Source organism: Heptranchias perlo, chromosome 11 (genome assembly GCF_035084215.1).
Source record: "Heptranchias perlo isolate sHepPer1 chromosome 11, sHepPer1.hap1, whole genome shotgun sequence".
NCBI lineage: Eukaryota > Metazoa > Chordata > Chondrichthyes > Hexanchiformes > Hexanchidae > Heptranchias > Heptranchias perlo.
Genome location: NC_090335.1, coordinates 45,798,585 through 45,823,610, shown reverse-complemented (window position 1 = coordinate 45,823,610; position 25,026 = coordinate 45,798,585). Strand labels below are relative to the sequence as shown.

Here is a 25,026-nt window from a genome sequence, read left to right as displayed (position 1 = left end):
CTTCACAGAAGCATAATCTGACAAAAATCAACAAGTCAAAGAGGGGTGACTAAAAGCTCAATCAAAGTAGTGGGTTTTAAGGAGTGTCTTAAAGGAGGAGAGGGAGATGGAGAGGCAGAGAGCCGTACGGAGGGAATTCCAGAGCTTAAGACCTGGACGGTTGAAGGCACAGTCACCAATGGTGAAACTAAGGAATTTTAGGATGCATAAGAGGCCAGAGTTGGAGGAATGCAGAATTCTCAGAGGGTTGTAAAGCTGGAGAAGGTTACAGAGATAGAGAGGGGTGAGGCCATGAAAGGATTTGAACACGAGGATAAGAATTTTAAATTTGAGGCTTTAGGGGACTGAGAGCCAATATAGGTCAGCGGGGTGTGTGAGAATTGATGCAAAATATTAAACGGGCAGCAAAGTTTTGCATAAGCTAATCTTAATGGAAGGTGGAGGATGGGAGGCCAGCCAGGAGAACACTGAAACAGCCAAAATAAAAAAGAAATAAATGAAAATGCTGAATATACATAGCAGATTAGTTAGCATCGTTAGAGAAAGTGGCATTTCTGGTGTGTAACCTTTCATCAAAACCTGAAACATTAATGACAGATGCTGACTGACTTGCTGTGTATTTCTAGCATTTTCCATTTTAATTTCAGATTTCCAGTATTTGCTTTTTTCTTTAATATCTTTTAAGATATTGAAGTGACAAAGTAGAATTCAAAGACCTTTAACGGTTTTTTCACCTGAAAATGTCAGTGACTTCAGCAAATTCAAAATAAAAAGTAGACTTGAAGAGAATAATCCACCTGCACATCCAGAAACATTTAATCATTAACCGAAAAGTGCGATTTATTTGATATTCATCGAGCTTGTGTGTTTAAGTATGGCTGATGTCTTTTTCTGGGCAGTTATAAATCTACAGTAATGGCAAATATACAACAGCTCCTCTTTCTTTTCCCCGCTCCTCCCCCTTCCCACAGCACGTTATGAAGCAACCAATGTTTCATTCTCCCCTTCTTTCCTTCCCTCACCCCACCCCCCCCCCCCCCCACTGCGCTCCTTCGAATCTCTATGACGATGCTGCTGGCTGCGGAGAAAAGACTTTTGGGAATATTGTCTATATCCATTATGTTAAAAGAATTTTGCTTCCAGAGCAATTGCAGGTTGATGGAAGCCTCAAGCCCTGTTGTCAATGGGAAGAGCCTGGCCATGTATGAATGAATTCATATTTCTTTTAAACTTTCATATTTAAAAGTAAAACATTTCAGCTATTTTCTAACGATGTAAGAGGGCTGCCAGTTTGTTGCTTCCTAGCAAAGTGAACAAAAATACCTGCTTTACCTTGAAAAGGACACACCAAACATTGAAATTCAGTTTTATATTTGGACACCTGACTTCAGTATCATTTATAGTAAATTCATTGGCAGCTGCTTTGATAACCTTGGGTTCCTTTACAAATCCTGGAGAAATGCTTGTGGAATGTTCCAGTGAACTTATCACCTCAGTAACCAACAAATATTTCATTCAAGATTTAAACTCAACTGAAATATTGTTTGCATTAACACAGCATATACATCAAATATGTTTCTGTATTTGATTGCTTCTATTATTTTAGTTTCACATATTTTCCTTATGCACAAGGCAATGCTATTGAGAAACCTGCACAAAATAAAACCTGAATTCATAGATGGAATTTTTGTTCAAGTAGCAATTAATTTGAATGAGTATTTAAATATTTGTATCTCAACAGTTTTGAGCCTTTTTTCCTTATAAATACTTTTCAGTGTGTGGCAGGGAGGGGAAAGTTCTTAACTGTTCCCTCTCCTGGTTTAATTCCTGAAGTATTTTTGCAAAGGTTTTTTTTGATTCTCAGTGTTCAAATTGTTAAAATCTATTCATTAATTTAATCTGGTGGGATTTTTTGAAATTAGAAAATTGACTAATAGCTCATCTTAAAAAGGGCTGCTGGAACTTTAAAGTTTTTTTCATTGTACTGTGAAGAATTAGAATTTCTTTGTAAACAAGCAAGTAATTATATGTGCAGTCCGTCCTGTGTAAGGCATTCTTACGTGAGATTTTAATTTTTGCAGGTAGTAGTGCTGATAGTTCCAGCATCAGAACAGGGGGTGTTGAACCAGTTCTTAGTTTGCATTATAGTACAGAGGGAACCACTACTAGTACAATCAAGCTGGACTTTACAGATGAGTGGTAAGTATAGTATGTAATACTCACCAGCGATCTTGAAGATCAGTTTGCTGATCTTCAAACAGTTTTTATGTTTATGCCTACATTTGTTTACCTTTCTTCATCTACAGGTTTAATGTCCAAGAATGGCATTCGCACAAGTGTTCTGAATGGTTGTTTAGATATTCACCTTGCAGTTACTTTGTCACTCTAAACTGCATTTAGAAATGCTATTAGGGTTATATAAAAATAATACTTTGTATTTTAAACAAATTACTCCCAGCTAAAAATCTACTGTTGTTTCTCCAAATATGCCTAAGTAGAAAAAAGTGTTGCACCTTGTTATCGCTTAAATTGTTGGGGAAGCTTTTCAGATTTGTCTGTTGTTCCAGGTACAGTTACTTAATTTGTGCAATTGCTGACATAAACATTTATTTCAGAGGAGGGAATTTCCATCGGAATAATTTTACCTATTTGATTATTTTGTCATGATAGCAGCAGCCAGAACTTTCAAGGATATCCGTGTGGGTGGTATTTTGAGGTTCTGGAAGTTTTTTTATGCATTAGAAAATACATAACATTTTCTCACTTTCTACTGGTGTTGATGTTTCACAAACAGCAAAATTTGTAAGAAACAGAATACAGCAAATGCAAATACAAAACTGCAGAGTGATTATCCCAGTGAGTGCTGGAGTTTTCTATTAGTTTGTTGGCCTGCTTTGACAGCTCCTTTTATTAAAATGCTAGGAACAGTTCAGCTTCAACTTCAAGGGGAACTGGAATTCAAAGCAAGCAAAGTAATCGGGAAGAATCGCAACAAATACAAAGCCCTGGGGAGCATTCAGAAGAAATTATGAATTCAAGTAAGACTTGGTGCTCCTAGATGATCTAGTTAGATATTTGGAATGTATGAAAAAGAGGAAAACTGATTTCTAATTCGTTAAAATTAGTCTTTTGACCAGAAATCAAATCTTTTTCCAGTTTACTTTTTGAACAGTTTAATGCTAATTCACTGTGAAAAGTTACTTGTTTTATAGTAATATAGAAAATGATGGGCTATACATAGCAGGTCAGTCAGAATATGTTTTTTAAAAAATGCACCATAGAATCATAGGGTTTTACAGTGCAGAATGAGACCATTTGACCCATCGTGCCTCTGAAGGCTATTTGAAAGAGGTAACCAATTAGTCGCACTCCCCTGCTCTTTCCCCTTGGCCCTGCAAATTTTTCCATTTCAAGTATATGTCCAATTCCCTTTTGAAAGTTACTATTGAAACTGCTTCCACCACCATTTCAGGCAGTGCATAACAGATCATAACAACTTGCTGCATTAAAAAAAATCACCTCATCTGCCCTCTGGTTCTTTTGCCAATTATCTGAAATCTGTGTTATCTGGTTACTGACCCTTCCACCACTGGAAACAGTTTCTCATTATTTACTCTATAAAAACTCTTCATAATTTTGAGCACCTCTTTTAAATATCCCCTTAAACTTCTCTGCTCTAAGGAGAATATTACCAGCTTCTCTAGTCTCTCCACATATCTGAAGACCTTCACCCTTGATATTGTTCTGGTAAATCAACTCTGCCCCCTCTTCAAGGCCTTGACCTCCTTCCTGAAGTGTGGCACCCAGAATTGGACACAATACTCCAGCTAAGGCCTAATCAGTGATTTATAAAGGTTTAGCATAACTTCCTTGTAGTTGTACTCCATGCATCTATTTGTTAAGCCAAGGATCCCATATGCTTTTTTAACAGCTTTATTAACTTGTCCTGCCACTTCAAAGATTTGTGTATGTAAACCCTGGGTCTCTCTGTTCCTGCACCCCCATTTGGTTTATATTGCCTTTCCAATTCTTCCTCCCAAAATGCATCACGTCACACTTCTCTGCATTAAATTTCATCTGTCATGTGCTTGCCCATTTCACCCGTCTCTCTATATCCTCCTGAAGTCTGCTACTAGCCTCCTGACTGCTTACTACATTTCCAAGTTTTGAGTCATCTGCAAACTATGAAATTGTGCCCCCTATACCCAAGTCCAGGTCATTAATATATATCAAAAAGAGCAGTGGTCCTAATACTAACCGCTGTGGGACACCACTAAATACTTCCCTCCAATCTGAAAAACTACTACAGTCTGTTTTCTGTCTCTTAGCCAACCCTTTAATTCCATGGGCTTCAATTTTGCTAACAAATCTTTTGTGTGGCACTTTATAAAATGCCTTTTGAAAGTCCACACACACATCAACTGCACTACCGTCATCAACTCTCTCCTTAATATTTCCAGTCTAAGACCTTTCCTCAGAACTGTTCTACATCCAAAATGTTAATCTATCTTTTTAGAAGTACTGACTGATATGCTGTGCATTCCCAGCACTTTTGTTTTTATTTCAGATTTCTAGCATTTGCTGTTTTTCTCTTTATTTATGGTAGTGCAAATTGTATGTCTTGTTTTAGTATACATTACACCATGTTGCCTATTAAAATTATTAGTAAATTTGATTGGAAAAAAAGTAACCTTAATACCTTTAGTCATGCAATTTATTTGAATGTAAGAGGTGATACCAACATGTGTAAATTTATCTACAAAGACAAAATGTGAAATTTCAAATAAATTATCTAGAACGAAATATAATTACTGTTTCACAAACAGGTGTATTTTATTTTAAGTTGTGCACACACATCAAACTTAAAATAAGTGTGCTCACCAACATAAATGTATTAATCCTCTTCATATACTGAAATTTATTCTATCAATCTTTTTGCTCTTTTATAATACTGGAAAATATAGTAGTCGTGGGGAACAGAGGAAGAATTATTCCAGTGCTTTAAATTAAGAGCTCATTGATGTGTTTGTGAAATCTGGAGGGTATATTCATAATTTTTGTCTTTAGCGATGTAATGTTTGCTTCTTCTAGTAATTGGAAAATTGACTTCCCCTATAAATCAAATTGCAAGTTGTCTTTCTGAAAATTAGATGAAGTTTGCAATTACAGATTGGGTAAATTAGAAAATAGATTTTAATCTGGAAATTAAATAACAAATGTTTTCCACACAAGTAGTATTATTAAGAAAGAGATGTGGCCAAATTAGCAAATTTCAGGTTTTTGCAAATATTTAACTTTCACTAAGTTAAGACTACCTTAGATTTGATGACCAGCTCTTGGTTATTTATGCAATGAATTTATGTTCATTAAAGTGAGAAATACCAGTACTGAATATGAAATTATTTTATACTTTTAGCACTCATTGTCTGTCTCATGCACTTCCTGATATAGCACAGGATAAGTGCAAGGTGAAGTTCCCTTTACAGTGTCCCAACAGGGTGCCACAATCCTAATCTTTCATTGTATAGATGTGACCTCTATTTCTGCATCAGCCATCTTGTGGCCTCTGTGTGTGAGACTGCCGAATGCTAGGTTATGGTCGGTTTTTGTTGTATGTTTATGCCCATTTGGAGCCATGTTAAGGCAATTTGAATTAATTGCAGTTAGGAATCTTAGCAGCCATTAGGGAAAATAAACTTTTGTCCTGTCAGTTTAGGCTAGATTAGGTCCCTGCTCCCCCCTCAACCAGTCCACTTTTATTTAATGACTCCTTTTATATACAAGACCCTACTACTTTAGGTTTCCATGTTTATAATAGTAGATAGTGAGCAAGTAACTGTTGAATGTGGCTGGAACAACAGTAAAATATAATTAAACAGTTTTTAAATGGCTCTAGCAATTCAGTAGGGCTGGTGGGGTCCATTTGGTTCTTGGCAGAGAATGTGTTCAAATGCCAGTAGTCCAGTGGAGAGTGACAGTGGTGTGTCTTTCTGATCCACCAGATGTCCATGGCCTTCAAATTGTTTTTATGTTTGTTATACCTATTACAATGTTTGCCTTTCTTCATCTTCTGGTCTAAGGTCCAAAAATGGCAAATGCACAAGTATTCTGAACAGCTACTGATTCTGTTAATCAGAATTGCTGTCTATGATTTTGATTGGTAGTTATCCCTTGGATTAGTGGAGAGAATAGGTGGCTTCATGTGATCCTTAAAATGCAACTGAAAATTCTACTTTGAACTTCAGGTTCAGCTTATTTCACGAATTGACCCTTTGAACCTGAATTTTGAATCCAAAGTCTATATTTCAGTTCATTATTATGACTTCTTTGTTTTCTTACAGATGGTTCTGCAACTGAATCATCTGAACATTCAGGTAAACGAGTATGCAAAGTGAGGCATGTGGAGGTTGATGAAACCAATAAAGAAGGAAGTACAACCGAAGAGAGCAGGGACAATGTAATAGATTATAGCTGCCAGACTGCCCCAGCAGGTTTAGATGGGGGAAGCTTACAACAGCAAGAAGATGCCTCTTGCCAAAATACAGAAAGTAGTGAGAACTGCACCAGAATTGCTGAATCCACGCAGCAATCGGAACCAGTAAGATTGAGTAATCAGGAAGAGTCTACAAGAACATCTGCCAATCGGGAAACTGATGACAGTGATGATGATCCTATTTTAATTCCAGCTTCAAGGTTTAGGTCAGGACCAGGACATAGGTAAGATATATGCTACTTGTTTATAAACTTAAGCCAGTTTCTAATGTGTCCACCCTACTGAATTGTTTGTGAATCTTTATTTAAAGCAGTAATTTGGTTCAGCTTTAAAATTAATACAGTTCAAAAATAGATTTTAATTGATAATAAATATGCAAAATTTAAAATACCCTCATGGTATATTTTTCAGGATTATGATTCAAAGTTGGCTGTGCTCAAATCAGATTGCTAGAGCTGCCTTTTTTGGTTGCAACGGCATTGCTTGGAAATTTGCATAACCTTACCATGCTTAATTTAACATTTGTGCTTGATGTTCCACACTAAGCACCCATGAAGCATTAAAATCTAGGATTTTACTCCATGTCACTTCAGTTTTGCAGCAGGCAGGATTCTAGATTGATTTAGTTTCCCTTAACAGTTTGAAGCTCTGTTGTGGTTCATTCACTATTTTCTAAATAATTTAAAAACCTATGTCATGGAATCCACTACACAATCCCTTAGTAAAAAGATTGATACTTAACATATTTTTATCGATCACTTGAATTTTCCTAAATCAATAAAGACTAGTTTCATTCTAATTGTAATCCAGATGAGTTGAAAGGTCACTTAATATTATTTTCTTGTTCGTATTAACACCTACAAAACAAAAGCTTTTGAGGTTACAAACTTTACTTTTCTGGAGTACCATTGGGATACTTTGCATCACTTCCAATAAGCATATGAAAAGAAGGGAGAAAAGACTTTTGGGGCCAATGCAACGTCGTGCAACCCTCTCCAACTAATAGCAATGCTAACTCCAGGGGAGATGAAAAAACCCGTGGCCAATTTCAGAAAAAATTGAAAAATTGCTCCAAACTCCATAAGATAACCAAGGAACAACGATAAAAACTTGCATTTATATAATGGCACCGAGGTTCAGAAAAGTCTGAAAACTTCATATGGTTACATTTTCCAATATGACCCCTACAGTTCCATTGGGTCTGTTGGAAGGTGGGGTGGGAGGGTGGGGGTAGTTGCCTTCTGCTTCGTGTGCATGACCTCTGTTGTTCAGCCTCCCAGTCATGGTCTACTGGAAGTATGCAGCTGCTGCAGAGCCCTCATGGGCCATTGTGTGGAAGTGCTGCATGATTCACAATAATTGATTTTCAATATCAACTGCTGCTTTGCCATGTTAATATTACCGTGACATATCAGACATGGAAAACTTTCCTTTTCAGTGCCACCTACAGGTGTGACTGGCACTGCTTGTACATGTTGGCACTTTTACAATGGTTTTTCCCATAGATAGAGCCTGGTGTACAAATTTTCAATGCATTTTGAAATGGAATGTTGTGACCTTCTCAGCATTTTTAATATATATCAAGATAATTTAAGATGGAAAACATCCCAGAGCACTTTACAGAGTGGGACAGAAAATATTAAAGCAGAAAAAAGTAGTAAACATTAAGAAATTAAGCTCGTCACTGGGGTCCCAATTTGAACCCTTCCTATTAATAATGACTTTCTACTTACACAATTTCAACCAACTCCCAGAGCATTCTGCTCTTTCCCAAAAAATACTATGAAATTTTGATTCTACGAACATCGGAACAGGAATATGGCATTCAGCCCCTCAAGCCTGTTCTGTCATTCAATTAGATCATGGCTGATCTGTATATTAACTCCATTTACCTGCCTTTGTTTCATATCCCTTAATACCCTTACCTAACAAAAATATATCAATCTCAATTTTGAAATTTTTAATTGATCTAGTCCCAACAGCTTTTTGGGGGAGAGCATTCTAGATTTTCACTACTCCGCGTGTGAAGAAGTGTTTTCTGACATCACCCCGAACGGCCTAGCTCTAATTTTAGGGTTATGTCCTCTTATTCTGGACTCCCCCACCAGAGGAAATTGTTTCTCTCTATCTGCTCTATCAAATCCTTTGATCATCTTAAACACCTCAATTAATTCACCCCTTAATCGTCTATATTTGAGGGAATGCTGCCTACTCTATGCAACCTGTCCTTATAACTTAACCCTTTTAGCCCCAGTATTATTCTGGTGAATCTGCGCTGCACCCCCTCCAAGGCCAATATATTCTTGAAGAGTGGTACCCAGACTGAATGCAGTATTCCAGATGCGGTCTAGCCAGAGCTCTGTGCAACTGTAGCATAACTTCCACTTCTTTGTATTCTAGCTCCCTTGAGATGAAGTCTAACATTCCATTAGCCTTTTCAATAATTATTTGTACTTGTCCAGTGGTTTTTAGCGATTTCTGTAAATGGACCCCTAAATCGCTCTGCTCCTCCACAGTTCCTAGCTTCTCACCATTTAGAAAATACTCTGATCTTTCTTTCTTAGGTCTAAAGTGGATGACCTTGCACTTGACCATCTGCCACAGTTTTGCCCACTCACTTAATCTATCAATGTCCCTCCCGCTGCAACTTTCTGCTCCCATCTACACTACTTACTATGCCACCTGACTTAATGTCATCAGCAAACTTGGATACACGGCTCTCTATTCCTTCACCTAAGTCATTGATAAATATAGTGAAAAGCTGAAACCCCAGTACAGATCCCTGGGGGGACACCACTAGCCAATTGAAGTACATATCCATTATCTGTACTCTCTGTCTCCTACCTTCTAGCCAATTCCCTACCCATGTCAAAAGGTTGCCTCCAATTCCATGCACTTTCATTTTTGCTAACAGTCTTTTGTGTGGAACCTTATCGAATGCATTCTGGAAGTCCATATAAATAACATCCATAGACACTCCCTTATCTACCACGTTAGCGACCTATTCAAAAAATTCAACTAGGTTAGTTAGACACGATCTCCCCTTTACAAATCCATGCTGGTTCTCTCTGATCAGTTCATATTTGTCCAAGTGCTCAGTCACTTTGTCTCTAATGATAGATTACTTTTTAAATTTTGTTCTTTTCGTACCCCTAAAGTAACACCAAATTCATCTATTGAATAGACTAAGATATTGTCAGCTTCAATCCCAAGTACAGTTTGCTGGTCTTAGCTGGGGTGGTTGTATAATTGGCCTCAGAGCCCCTGCGTTAGGAAGGGGAAAATCAACCTGGGTTTTTGCTTTTGATTGCTACTCAGTGAATCCTGCTGGAATTGTGCACTAGCCGGCACTGGTGAGAACAAAAATCAACTTTCCTGCAACAGAATAGCTACTAAAACTTGCTGTCAAAAGATCATACATCTGGAGGGTCCATAGAACCATACCTCAATAAAGAATCATCATCTTTAAGAAAGGTATAAAAGTTGGCAAGAAATTTTTTTTTGTTCTCTAACAAAGTATAATTTAGATTTTTTTTTCTATTCCAATGCTATTTAAAGAAATGGTTATACCATAAAGTGTTGTCTGCCCCAGGAACTGATGCAAAGAAACCTTTTAAGTTCTGAACAGAAGACAGGCAAAATAGCACCACCTTGTGCCCATAACTGGAGTAAACTGTACAGTTTTACATCAGCAGCCTTGCACATTTGGCTATACAGTATATCAAAAAAAAATTGACAATTTGAACTTCTAATGTAAGCACAAGAATATGTATCATGGAGTAAACTTTTAACAGTTAACAAACTGTCATGACTAAGGACAAAAACCATATCTACATGATATCTTCCATATATTGTGAATTCAACAGACTAAACATGTTATGTTATCATTTTGTCAGAATTATTTCATCTTAAATATATATTACTCATTTTGTATTGAAATCTTTATTTTCAAAACATGAATCAAACAACCCTAAAGTAAAAGTAGCAGCCTTACCTGAAGTATTTGACCTTCTTGGCTAAATATAAATGAGTCCCTTAAAATTAAGAAATGGATGTTCACTAAATTTTTATGTAATTTTGTATTATAATATGGCCCATTTGACACTACATATTTCTTAAAGCCAGTGAACTACAGTTACTCTCCTGTCCACCAATTGTTATTTCTGCATCACACACCCAGCCATAGCCAAGAGAGCAGACAGAAAGGTGATCTACTTTCAGACCTCTACTACTGCCAATCTAAAGAGCTGCCAGTGTGACTGTCCCTCCAGTATGTAAACATTTCTAAATTGAGCTTAATTTAATTATAATAGTGGAACAGTTCACGAGTAAGCCTAAGCATTAAGTTACTGTTGATCTTATTTTGAGCAGATTGACTTGCCAAGAAAAAAAGTTTTTTATATCTGGAATTATTCTTATTGATGACTGAGTGTCACAAAGGGTTAGTGTCCTGTACTTTGACCTCTGGAAGTAGGTTCAAATCCATATCAAACTGAAGTTATGACAATCTTCTCTAGGCTGTGGGTTCCATGTGAAATGAGTTTTTGTGGGGGGTGGGGGGGGGGGTCTCAACTCTATTTCCAGTGGATGTGGACCCACAGTGCAAAATAGTAGTCTTGCTTAGGCCATAAGGGTAACTGATGTGGAAAAATAGGAAAATGTACACTGATGTACTAGATGATAACCCTCTTCACGGAGATCATACTGTGTTGAAGGAATGCAAGGTGTTCTTTCAGGAATTGTTTCACCTTTTTAATAATTGACCCCAGAACTGTGATCCAAAGGAGTATCCACCACACACAATAGGAACATTCCAGTCATACAATGGGAGAAATCAGGGAACTGTCTCTTGAAGAAATTTTAAATGTACTTCAAGGTAAGTTACATGATCCTCCCCTTTCCATGCCTTGTATAAGTTCTCCTGCCCTGGGTTTTTACTACTTCATACAGTCACGTGAGAAATATTTTACTCTTTGTGCAATTTTTGTAGCCTTTGCTTTAATTTTGACTGATTTTTCAGCATGTTTAGGTTTATAGGTATCAAGTTGCTTTTTTTCCCCATGGGCCTGCTCACCTTGTGGGGTGGGGGAAGAATGTATTTTTGATCTGTATTTGAGCCCATAATTTTGCTGGGTTCAAAGTTTCCTAACTTTACCAAATGGTTTTCTAGACCTTAAGGGTATGATGGTTGCTATCATTGCCTTTCAATGCAACACGATCTTCAAGTATTCTTGTTCCCACAACTTCTATAGAGTCGTTCCAATTTTTGAAACGGTCCTCAGGAAAGCATATGGCCTGAATCCTTTGAATCATTACACCATGATTATAGCAAGCCCAGTTCTAACCACAGCAAATCAAAGAGCAGGCTTAGGACCCTAGCAGCTTCAGAGCACTGGCTATGGTTTCCTTCATTACCTTCTATTCCCAGAGTAGGGGAATCGAGCTCCTCAGGAATTTGCTCCATTTACATTGTACCAGCAGCTTCTGTGCTGGCTGATGGGTTTGCATGAACAATTAACATCAATGTTAATGCTTGGGTATGGTATTAAGTAGTTCACCACCTAATGCTATACAGTACAGCCACCTTCACTCGGGTGAGAGGAGAAGGAAGTATTTCTTTGGTACACAGTACTTGTTTACACTGTACTGCTCAGTCCTTCGTGGTTGAAGGATTTGCTTCTATATTTGTGCCCCCTAGAGATTTAACTGGGACTTTATGATTTTGGCTTGGCCCAATTGTGGCTTCAGCTTCTCCTACATGCTGACCTAGAAAAGTAGCAAATGCTGGCCAACAGTTTCAAAAAAGCTGACCCAGCTCTCAAAAAGCTAGCAACTCAAGAATGGTCCTAACATGTGGAAACAAGTAGTTACACAGGCTATGCAACTTAAGCTGTAGGTATACAAAACATTCTTTCTCTTTTATTGGAGGGAAACAAAAAAGTAAGCAGCTGAAAGCCTGAGGAGAAAATCCAAATGTTGAAGATATAAAATTGATGGTGCATTTATAGGGGATTGAGAAAATTTAGCATTTTTACATTAAAAATTATATATTCTGGTTAATTTTATGCCCTTTTATGCTTCACAATTAATAGATTTTTAATCTTAAACAAAGTGAAGTTTGGATTTTGAATAAACCACCAGACCATTATTTGCCCAAAAGTTATCTCATTAGTCACTAATTCACATCCAACAAACCCCCATCCTCTAGTTCACAAAAGCACTTGCCTTTTCCACATCAAGTTTACAGAAACACTGGACCCTATTCAATTCCACACCTTTCACAGACATTCTCTTCTCCAACCCCTCCCAGTTTATAATGGCATGATTCTCTCTCTTTTCCCCCCCCCAGGATTCAAACTTCTCTCCTTCCAACCTGGTTAAGCTGGTACTCTTCTCCTTCCCCTGCCCCGCTCTCCAGATCGTGCTGGCGCTCTCCCTCCCCACTTACTTTCACGTAATGGAGGTGCTGGGCTCTTATCCCCACCTTAAAATGCTGCTCCCACATTCTGCCCTCTTCCCCTCCAAAGTGCTACTCTCACCTTCTTCCCCCTTCCCTCACCCCTTCATTACCATCCATTTCCCCCATCCTTTTCAGTTTCCATTGCCTCCCTTTATTGCCATCCATTTCCCCTTTCCCATTGCACTCCTACTTGAGTCTAGATGCCATGGAGGAGGCTAATGGCAGGTATTGCAGTTTCTGCGTACGGTAGACTGGAACTCCTATTCTCTCGAGAGTTCCTGTCTACGTACAGAGCAGACACAATCCATACTTTTAGCACTGGGAGCGATGTTGAGCAGAGAGGAACCCGGTCTGGTGTATTAGCACCCAGATTAGTGTAGGAGCAGGATGGGGGGTAGAAGCATCCTGTTTATTGGAGTAGAGGAGAGTGATTTGGTCTGCACTGATTTTTGCCAGTATATGCTGATCTGACTCTCAAAACACTGATTGTTGGCATGCAAAGCTGTCGGTTGGCATGTGTGCTTTCTGTAATTCCAATGTACCTCACTAGACAACCGATCTCATGAGATCAGGTTGACTTAGTGCCTAGAGGAGTAGAAGAGCTTGAAGTTTCCTTTTATCTCTTTTCACCAGTTTAATGTTTAAGTAATTTTGCCCCTGACCAAATGCTGAATCCTTAGCCTGATATCTCAACCATGTTCATTGACTTTCCATTCAGTGAGCAGTATATGGGATGGACTTGATCCCATACAGCAGCCTCAGCTGGAAGTGACAAACAGTTCCATTTGCCATGCAAATAATCATCATTCTAACCTCTTCCACAAATTCCTAAACAGTTTTCTAATAGCAGACCGAGTTTTTGGAATATCCCATTGCAGGGTAACAGCTTTGCTCATCCTGAAAAGGAGTCTGAGCTTTTGGACTTAGGAAGCAACAGAATGTGCCCAAGGAATGTGCAAGATGAGGATAGACAATTATGAAATTCACTTAGCCCAGTTTATACATCAACAAAATTCTCTGGTAGGACTTTATATTTGCATTGACATTTTACAGACCACCAAGCTACAAAAGCAGCATGCTGTTGATACTCTTGATTTGGGAGCACAGTCTACAGCCCTGGGCAACTCTCCAGGTAAGGCTTCTAGAGCTCCCATTTAGAAGAAAGTCAGTCTTTAGGAAGCAGACTGAAGAGATATTGAAGCTTTTGCTTTTTTCCCAAAAACACAAGCAGAACGAAGGACATTTGGTGTTTTACGCATGACTAGTTAGGAACAACCTCTGAAGGTGATTGAATGTCATGTCCAAGTCAAAGAAGTCTTTCAGGGAAATAAAACATTCTATGTAACTGGATTCAACTGTCTTGATTTGATGAACCACCTAAATAAGAACATAAAGTCCAGAGCGAGAAAAGGATATTCAGCCCATTATGTCCTCTCCATCCAGACTCCACGTGTGTTTTTTTGACTTGATATCTACTGCCAAGTGAACACCAGTTGGTTACACCAGGTTTTTTAACCTAGGACATACCTTCACCTATACCCTTGGCTGGTTGCTCCCATACTGGAGATTTCCAAGATTGCAGTCCAGTACGAGTAAGCAAGCTAGAACTGCAGACTGGTCTGTTATCATACAAATTACAATTAATCAGTGCACCTGTGAATGAATAACAGTTTGGTGAAGTTTATCAATGAGTGTTGAGGAAACCTGTCTCAAGTTGTCTTTTTCAGGGCCCTTCAGATTAGCCATTGATGCAGTAAGCAGAAAGTTGCTCTTTTAGCTCAGGATTGTACCTCTACATCAATTGACCCAACACTCAAACATCATAATCTTTTTATTCTAGATGTGGGATTATCTGGTATTCAGCATATCTACAGCCTTCAATGACAATGTTCAAGGCAGTAAAAATATTATTTAAAGACTCCAAGACCTATTATAATTTTGATCATTTTTAGGCAAGAAAGATTTCTTGCCTTTTCCTTTCAACTCAAGGATCTTTCAAAAGACTCAGGGTGCTGCCATATTCAGTTAAGCTTCTACAGAAGACATGGTCCTTGGACCTTGATTTAATAATGGACCATTTGGTTAGCTTTCCAGAAAGAAACAAGTTTCCGTCTCGGCTGAATTGTCAGATTTAAGGGGATTCATAGTATCATTGTAGGTAAAGCACAGGAGAAAACCATTCGGCCCATCATGCCTGTGCCGACTCTTTGAAAGAGCCATCCAGTCAGTCCCATTCCCCTGCTCTCTCCCCATAGCCCTGTAATTTTTTTCCCTTCAAGTACTTATCCAATTCCCTTTTGAAAGCCACGAATGAAACTGCCTCCACCACCCTTTCAAGCAGTGCATTCCAGATCGTAACAACTCGCTACGAAAAAAAAATGTTTCCTCTGTTGCCTCTGGCTCTTTTGCCAATCATCTTAAATCTGTGTCCTCTGGTTACTGATCCTTCTGCCACTGGAAAGAGTTTCTCCTTATTTACTCTATCAAAACCGTTCGTGATTTTGAACACCTCTGTCGAATCTCCCTTTAACCTTTTCTGTTCTAAGGAGAACAACTCCAGCTTCTCCAGTCTCTCCACGTTACTGAAGCCCTTCATCCCTTCTAGTACCATTCTAGTAAATCTCTTCTGCACCTTCTCTAAGGCCTTGATATCCTTCCTAAAGTGTGGTGCCCGGAATTGAACGCAATACTCCAGCTGAGGCCTAACTAGTGTTTTTATAAAGGTTTAGCAAAACTTCCTTGCTTTTGTACTCTATGCTTCTATTAATAAAGCCCAGGATGCCATATGCTTTTTTAACTGCCTTCTTGACTTGTCCTGCCACCTTCAAAGATTTGTGTATGTGCCCTCCCAGGTCTCTGTTCCTGCACCCCCTTTAAAATTGTACCATTTAGTTTATATTGCTTCTCCTCATTCTTCCTACCAAAATGTATTACTTCACACTTCTCTGCATTAAATTTAATCTACCATGAGTCTGCCCATTTCACCAGTCTGTTTATGTCCTCTTGAAGTCTGTTACTATCCTCCACATTGTTTACTACATTCCCAAGTTTCGTGTCATCTACAAACTTTGAAATTATACCCTCTATACCCAAGTCCAGATCATTAATGTATATCAAAAAGAGAAGTGGTCCTAATGCTGACCACTGGGGAACACCAGTGTATACTTCCCTCCAGTCTGAAAACAACCCTTCACCACTGATCTCTGCTTTCTGCCCCTTTGCCAATTTTGTATCCATGCAATGGTTGATACTATTCTAACTTCTTGAACCTACAGGAAAATTATATAATGTTAAGTGCAATAGGTTTGCTTTGTGGTGGTGTGATAACATATACAGTTGCTTGTGATATATCCCATTTGTTCTGGAATACTTACAAAGCTTGTTTAACAAAAGCTTGAAGCCTCAATCTATAAGTTGCAGATGCTGCCACTTACCAACTCTCAGTTCAGAATGAACACTTCCTAGTTTCTTAAATCTTAGGAAGGTTCTAGAATCTCAGACATTTTATTTAGAGACTTGGTGCGCTAAATTGGGTCATGTAGTGCCCGTTGTTTCGGTGCTGCAAAGCCTCTCCAACATCCAAGGTGTCATCTTGGCTGCGCACGCACGTTTCCAGTGTGACGTGCGCCAGATGCCATCTTGGTATAGGAGTTAGCGCATGTGTAAATACCGAACACTTGAAGCATATAAAGTAAGGAGAAAATGCATGCAATCAGTGTGCAACGCTGATTTAAAGTGATAGACACCATTTTGGCACTTAATGCTCAACTCAACGCAGTCTTAACCCTGACCATCTGAACGTGTCTTAGAGTGCCTGGAGAATCCCCCCACCAGTGCTATTTAAAGGGACCATGCAGGTGTTGCAGGTTAGTTGCTGGATTATTGCTTCTGGCTGCTGGTGGAATAGGAAGTGTTTTTTGAAGCTCCCTATACTTACTGAGAGATCTTGGAGTACAGCTGATAGTGCTTTGGGAGGTATTGCCTTACGGTTCGGAAAGTTACAACCCGCAGGGCATTGGGCATGACTGAGAGCATGCAGAGTGGCCATGCACAGCAGGCCAAGCTGTGAGGAGAGGGAGGATGAGGAGGCGCAGGCCACTGAGTAGGAGGCCATATCCGATGAGGGCTTTCCAGGACCAATTCCCTTACCTCAACATGACCGAGATCTTTCAACTGGTATGGCCACAACTGCAGCTTCAGAGCAGGGCAAGGACCGCATTGCCTGTGGCTGTGAAGGTCACCATGGTGCTGAATTTCTGCGGCTCCGGATCATTTCAGGCCTCTGCTGGCAACATGTGCAATGACTCGCAGTATGCAATGCACTGCTGCATAAAAGAGGTCTCAGACTCACTGTACCTGATGAGGAACAGGTTCATCACCTTCCCTCTTGACAGAGACGAGCAGAACGAGCGAGCACGGGGTTCGCTCGCATTGCTGGCTTCCCCATGGTGCAGGGTGCCATTGACTGCATGCACATTGCCCTATATGCCCCGCATATCAACTCGGCCATCTTCGTCAATCAAAAGAGCTTCCACTCCCTGAACATGCAGCTGGTGTGCGACCACATGCATCGGAACATGGAGGTCGAAGCCCGCTCCCCTGAGAGCAGTCACGACACCTTCGTCATGTGGCAGTGCAACGCACCAGCTATCTTTCACCCAGCTCGGCAAGTCAAAGGCTGGCTACTGGGTGACAAGGGCTATTCCCCTCACGCCGTGGCTCATGACTCCCGTCAGGAACCCACGCACGTGTGCACAGCAGGCCTATAATGAGAGCTATGCTGCCACACGCAACATCGTGGAGCACACCATAGGCCTGCTCAGACAACGCTTCCACTGCCTGGACCGGTCTGGAGGAGCCTGCAGTACTCCCCTTGGATAGATTTGTGGTGGTATGCTGCAAGCTGCACAACCTCTCCATCATGAGGGACCAGCCTTTGCCACCAATGATCGGAGAAGACCTTGAGCCAAAGACTGAGGAAGAGGTTGAGGAGGAGGAGGACCGGAAGAGGAAGTGGAGGAAGACGCAAGGGTACAACAGGGACCACACGTCTTGTCTGTAAGGGCTCTACGCGCTCGCCTGATCCGTGCCAGCTGTCAATAATGTCAACTACATTGTCAACACACCAGCTCACCAACAGTCCTACACTCCCCACCTTTCTGCTCCCACTAGACAATCAAATCGCCCTCCATCTGATTGTACATTGGTTTCCCCCTCAGCTCATCGTAAAAAGCACCACCAAATGCAAATGAAAAGACATATTTATCAATGAATAAATGAAATTATGCAAACAGAACAGAACAGAACTATTCACCCTTGTGCATTCCCTTAGTGCTTGTTGTTTGTGTACCTTTACCTATCCTAGTGCTCCTATGAGGTGCTTCCCCAGTGGCTGGAGCATGGGTGCTGGGAGGTTGCTGGCCTTCAATGGAGGAGCATGGCCTTGGAGGATGACCTTGAGCAACTCTGGGCCGGGAGAGCCCGGCTTCAGACTGCACCATCTCAGCATGGGCTGCAGCAGTCTGGCCTGGCAGACTGATAGGCAACAAAAAGGCACTGGCGGAGTGGCAGGAGTAGGAGCAGGAATGCTGTCGTCCTGAGAGAGGACAGCAGGTCCGACTGCCGTGGCACCACTGCCACTCTCCCAGCGCCTCAGCAATCCTGGTGATCAGCTGGAGAATGGAGTGCTGTGATGCCCTGGAAGCCCCATTCCACAGTGGTCCCCAGAGCCATGATAGTAGCAATCTGCGCTTCATCCGTAGCTTGCAAACCTTTCATGACATTGGTTTGTGCTGCAATGGAAGCCGCAACATCGGCCATCAGACGTTGCATCATGGTGGGTTCCACAGGTATGCTGATGGAGGTCACCACCCATTCCATGTTGGAAAGGATGGGCTCCAAGCTATGCACAAAGCACTGTGCCAAGTTGGAGCTGGACTCCTCCAAATCCCTTCTTTCTGGCAGGCTTTCCAGTGCCCCAAGCATTTGGTGGTGTACGTCCATCAGCCGTCTTCTGTAGCCTGGCCATCGAAGACCTCATCTGACTCCTCTGCAGCAGAGCTAGTGAGCGACCTCGCCCTCCGGCAAGCTGGTACCTGTGGTATCCGTTCCCCCCCCCGCCCTGGCTCCTGCGCGCTTTTTTCCCGGCGTCTTACCACGTGCAGACCCCTCCTCTAAACTAGTCTCTAAAGGACGCGCAGTGTCAGTTTCTGAGCTAGTGGAAGCAAGTGTCAGATCGAGTGACGGTGTGGCTTCAGTGTTTCCCCCCCCACCTCCTCCTCGGACGATGCTGCCACGCGTTTTTGGGTATCTGCGATGACAAAGGGAAGGTTGAATTGTGGAGCGGTGAGAGGAGCAAGTAAGGCGTGCTTGTCAACAGCATGTGAGTCAGAAAAGATTTTGGGAGGAGGGAGATGTGGGAAAGGAGAAGGAGCATTAAATATGCAGAGACCCCCTTCATCGGGACCTCCAGTGCAGCATGTTGTCATGGCTGCAGCGACGGCCCGCCCAATGATCCGAAGCACTGCCTCCAGTAGGGGGTTGAGGACTTGTAAGTGTCCCCATCCATCCTCAGGTCTCTCTTGCTGCCGGCTGTTATGTGCCATCTTCTGCAAGACAGAGGACAGTGTGTCAGTGAGTATCTTGCAAGGTGTGCGGGTGATGTGCCTGTCATGGTCGAATAGCTGCCAGTGTGTGTGACCTGTGAGTGGTGGTTGTGTGGCCTGCAAGTGTGGTACTATATGCGGGTGAGAAGCAACATGCCAAGTGCAGCATTGCATATGGATGGGCAGTGTTTGTTAGTGGGTGGGTGACAGGGGGTGTGATGCGTGGAGCAGTGGTGCAGTTGGTAGGATGTGCCACTTGACATTTGCATTCACTCACCTTGACCAGTTTGTGTCAAATCATTGAACTTCTTTTGGCACTGCGTCCACATGCATGGTGCCATGCTCCTGGTGTTCACTTCCTGCGCCACAGCCTGCCAATGCCTGCAGAGCTGCAGTCTGCAGGGTCTCCTGCCAACCCGCGGGTACATGTTGGCCCTCCTTTCTTCCACCCCTTCCATCAGAGCTTCCAGTGCAAAATTGGAGAAGCATGGGGCCCTCTCTCGCACCGGTCCTGCCATCCTCGCAGCCTTCCTAGTGAATTGTGCATGTCCCATTTAGAATGTGCACCTGCACCTTTAAGAGGTGCAGCCTTTTGATGACGTGCGCTGTGCATGCCCCATTTCCGACTTCCTCATTCTCCGTGCAGCCTTTCAGCAGCACAGGTAGCATGGCTGCACGGAGATATCATGGTAATTAGCAGGCAGCACGAAGTTCACGTGCTGCTTGCTTAGGGACCATCGGGCGTGGGGTAATACCACATCATGCTGCCCATGCCCAAAAATGGCCCTTATCGAATTTTTCCCACTTAGTCCCTACTTGAACCTGATCTTGGTGCTTCATATACTCATTTGTAGTTTGTTTATAAAAATATTTCCATGGATTTTATTTCAGCAAGAAGAGCAAGTGCTTTGGTTGTTGGTCAACTTTATTTGATCTAGCATGAGGTCCAAACACCTCATTTTTAAATGCCCTTTCAAGATACTTTTTCTATTCTTTCCTCCTTTCCATTTCCTCATGTTTCTGCGGTAGAACATATCGTTCTTTAAGATATTAAATGAGCTTTATCTTGTTTGAGTAATGTATAAGATACCTGAATATCCAGGCAGATGCTCATCTTCTATGGGACGGAACACTAGTTAAACTGACGACTGGGTGTCATCTTGGCTAAATGAACTGTAAAATACCTGAGTTGATGAGACTGCTAGAATGCTCAAAACCCACCTGATAGGAGCCCTGGTGACATATTGGGGTAAATTTAAGAATTTAGATAAAATTTGAAAGGGGATAACTTGAAATTAATTCTGATATTTTCATTAAATTAGTTATTTAACGTAGGCTAAATGGATAGGCAGTTTGGTAGGTTGTTCTTTAATTCAGATCATCAAACCAGGTCAAAAAGGTCATTTCATTTTGTAGCATTATTTATCATTTGCATGTGGAGAAAAAGCTGAATGAGGAAGAAAGTTACCTGCCTTCTGGTGAAGTGCCCCTTTATTTCTTTGAATGATCCATACTGCAACCTTTGATTTTCTCCATGAGTGTAGTTGTGAAAAAAAAGCTGAGCAGCTGATAGATATTTTATGTGTCACTGTCTTGTTTTTGAGTGAAAATGAACTAGTCTGTAGCTTTAAATGTAGTATTTATATATTGCACAGGAAAGGCATTCATGTAGGTTTAAAACCTCTTAAAAGGACAATATCTGTGATTTCTCCTATTTGATGATTGAACCATTTTTATAGTTCATAGAATCATACAGCCATTTGGCCCATAGTGCCTGTGCCAGCTCTTTGAAAGGGTATACAATTAGTCCCACTCTCCTTTCCCCATAGCCCTGCAAATTTTTCCATTTTAAGTATATATCCAATTACCTTTTGCAAGTTACTATTGAATCTGCTTCCACCACCCTTTCAGGCAATGTATTCCAGATCATAACTTATCATGGTAGGTACTCAGTAGGCACAGCACTGGAGGAGGCCATTCGGCCCACTGTACCTGTGCCGGTGATTTAATAATTAAATTTTAAATATAATATAAATTTAGTAATTTATCCTTGATTTTAATATTCAAATAACAGTAATGAAAATATCAATGAATTTCAAGTTTTTTTTCCCCTTTCAAATTTTATTTAAATTCTTAAATTTAGCTCAATGTGTCATCAGGGCTCTCATTAAGTGGGTCTTAACTGTTCTAGCAGTCTCATCAACTCAGGTATTGTACAATTTATTTAACCAGATGATGTCCAGTCGTCAGTTTAACTAGTGATTTTATTATTTAATTGTAATTTTTTAAGTTTATAAAGTGATTTATATTTACATGGAGGACAATTTCATTCAAAGAACTGCAAAGATTTTAGCAAAGGTAAATATAATGTTTTTCTTTCAGATAAAATTATATATAAATGCATTTTTTAATTTTATAAGACCATATAATGTTTTATCCTATTAAATATTATAAAGTTTCATGGCCAGTTGGGTTTCAGAATATGAGGGCATCACTATATTTTATAAACTTAAAAAACACTTTAAAAGGTTGCCTTAAATAGAACAGTTGATACAGTATCCACACTGCTATTACAGTGTTGAAGATTGAATTTATAACATTTGCGTTTACCTGTCTTCCCCATTTACTCTTGAAGCTGAAGGACTACTATGTTGAACTGTAATCTTAGGCTACAGGGTGTATGCTCGTTCTTGAGACAATTTTTATTTGTTTATTTCTTGAGAAGAATTCCCATGTTCCCTTAACAGAGCTGGGTTGATACGATCTCCCAAATATTGCGTTTAATCAAGTGATGGCATGCCAGTTGGCAGATTAGCATATCCTTGCCCCACCCTATCTATGCAATCTCCAGTTCTATAGCCCCATCCCTAAACATTCCGATACTGTGACTTTTATATCCCAGTCCCTTTACCCCATCATTGGCAGCAGTGCCTTCAGTCCCTGGTCCTAGTCTCTGAAATTTGGCCCCTAAACCCCTCTGCCTCTCCAAATCCCTCTCCTTTTTTTTTAAAAGAAAACTCCTCAAAACTCATCTCTTCAATCAAGCTTTCAGTCACCTCTTCTAACCCCTTTGTGGCTTGCTGTCTTTTTTTTTACACGTATCTGTGCAGTGTTTTGGGATGTTATTTACATTCAGGGCTCTATATAAATGCAAGTTATTGATTATGCTTAGCACTCTTTTGTTGGTACACAACTTTTTTTCTTTACAAAATTTTTTAAAGCAATAATACAAAATGTGCTAAGAACAAAGTCAACGAGCTGGAGAGAGAGGGTGCAAGGACCAGATTGTCCAAAATTTAAAAAACTGTGTGATGTTACTGAGCGTATCAAAATTCTTCAACTTACTTTATTGTACAGTAAATACCATATGGTTTTATTGCATATTGTCAAAACTAAGTGAGTAATTTTAAGTCACTTTCATTTAACTTTCAATAATTGTGGCACATTGAACATTTTCAAATGCAGTACAATGGACATGTGGATGCATGTTCATAATTTAAAATGTATTTTAACCTTGAAAAATTGACCTGTTTAAATTTACATGAGTTGTATGTATGCAATGTATTTGTTTCAAACAGTACCTTTTATTGCATACTTCTGTATCTTAAAAGTCATGATCATGAGCCTATTTTTTTAAAAAGTAGTACCCTCGCTTTTTTGGTTTACAAGCCAGGAGCACCTATGCCGAACAGTTAGTTCAAGAAACAAAAGATGATGATGGAAGTACATGTCCACTGCAATGGTTATATTTTTTTGGGTTGCTTCAAATGTGCAGTAATAGCTTTTCTAGCAGGATCTCATGTTTTGAAATGATCCAAAAATGTCTTCATTGTGTGTCTGCATATTGCCAATAAAACTTAACAGTCCGTCAAATATAGAATTTTTAAAAAACTAACTTTTTAAGCAGTATATATAAACTGGAAAAAAACAAATAACTAAATGTCACTTGTGATAGCTTTACTTTAATAAAACTTTAGCATATACAAAATACTAACTTTTTAAATGCAAGGAAAACCAATCATGAAGTACACTTTTGGCTCCTCCCTTGTACCATGTAAGGGTATCTAATGAACAAAGACCCATTAATCTTTCACTTAGAATTAAGACAGACATTTAATTTTCTTTTGAATTCAGTGCCTTTACACCTGCCAAATTGAAAAAACATCAGTTTGGTGGTTTTAGGAGCTGGCAGGGGAGCAAAAGCATGGCTGAGGTACAAATACAAAGTTTTTTTTGGTGCTAAGCCTATAGAATTTCTGATCCAAAAAAATCCTGAATAATTCACCAACATATCTTGGCATATTAATGTTTACTGTATAGATTTGATCTCAAATTTCATAGTATCAACATGCTATTACCATATGATTATAAGAAATGGGCAACCATAATGTTTGGGCTGCACAGTTGTCTGCTTAAAGATTTTATATTCATAAATATAATGTAAAAAAACAAAGAAATGGGGCTGGCATTGCAGCTTTGGACTTGAATCTTTTGAACCATTTCTACTCATGTAAGAATGTTCATAGAATAAAATTTAAGGAACTTATCTGAAATGTTTCATTCCAATAATGTTGACAGGGTTCTGGGAATGTGGCGTCAGTTTATGACCCCCAAGGCTGCTCGTGTATAACCTGAGCCCTTATTCTTTTTCTCCTTGATAGATTTACTTTCAGAGGAATGGCAGTGGGTGATAGAATGAGGTAATTCTATCTACTTAACAGTACTGAAGATTGGAATTTATCAGTTCAAACCATATTTTTCTCATATAACCCATGATTACTCTTGAAGAGACAGTGCTCCTTCTATTTCCTGCCTATGTGTTAATTAAGGTGAGGAAAGATGGTGCAAGATAATATAACCTGTTTCTACTAGTACTTACTGGTAATATATAATTTATCAAGAAATTTAAAGTCAGGTACTAATGATTTAAGGGAATAAATTACTCTTGGCATTATTAGCAAATGAGCACTTGATGTGTCCATATGACATTACTCTCTGCTATTCTAGCAATCGTGTTTACCATTTATTTTAAACAGGTTCATGTCTCTGTTAAAATAGCAAACAGGGAGTGTCATACAAGCGCATTAATCATTTGTTGTTATTATCAACAGTATGTTCTACTCTACGATGTAGAGCTTCCACCTGCGTCTCCACACCAATGTCCTGAAATCTCAATTTAATTACACCTGTAGCATACCAGGGTGGCACTTGCAACAAAACATTTTCTTTGGCCTTTATCTATATGATTGCAAAATAACTTCACATTTTTGGATTTATGTTGACCGAGAATTGCAATGAGGCTGATTTGATTCTTTTCGCTTAAGGCCATACACAACCATTGGAAAAATAAAACATTTAATGCCATTTTTGTAATGCCAAAAACAGAAAGATCAGAGTGGAAATAGAAGGGGAAATTGAAGTGGCAAGTTACAGGAAGTCAGGATCACACTTGTGAATACAATGGAGAT

At 39.9% G+C, this 25,026-nt stretch overlaps 1 protein-coding gene across 8 annotated transcripts in view; it reads left to right on the top strand.

The window, feature by feature from the left end:
• The window catches only part of dcaf6 (ddb1 and cul4 associated factor 6), a 146,279-nt gene that overhangs the window by 102,337 nt on the left and 18,916 nt on the right, over window positions 1-25,026 (top strand). For 5 of the 8 annotated variants that reach the window (XM_067992918.1, XM_067992917.1, XM_067992915.1 and 2 more), the window contains 4 exons: window positions 2,082-2,199; window positions 2,923-3,038; window positions 6,342-6,717; window positions 24,220-24,258. In XM_067992918.1, coding sequence (XP_067849019.1) covers window positions 2,082-2,199; window positions 2,923-3,038; window positions 6,342-6,717; window positions 24,220-24,258 — 649 coding nt within the window. Of the gene's footprint in view, window positions 1-2,081; window positions 2,200-2,922; window positions 3,039-6,341; window positions 6,718-11,262; window positions 11,370-14,006; window positions 14,086-24,219; window positions 24,259-25,026 lie in introns of those variants that run through there. The other 3 variants (XR_010964413.1, XM_067992919.1, XM_067992914.1) reach the window with 3 other exon arrangements.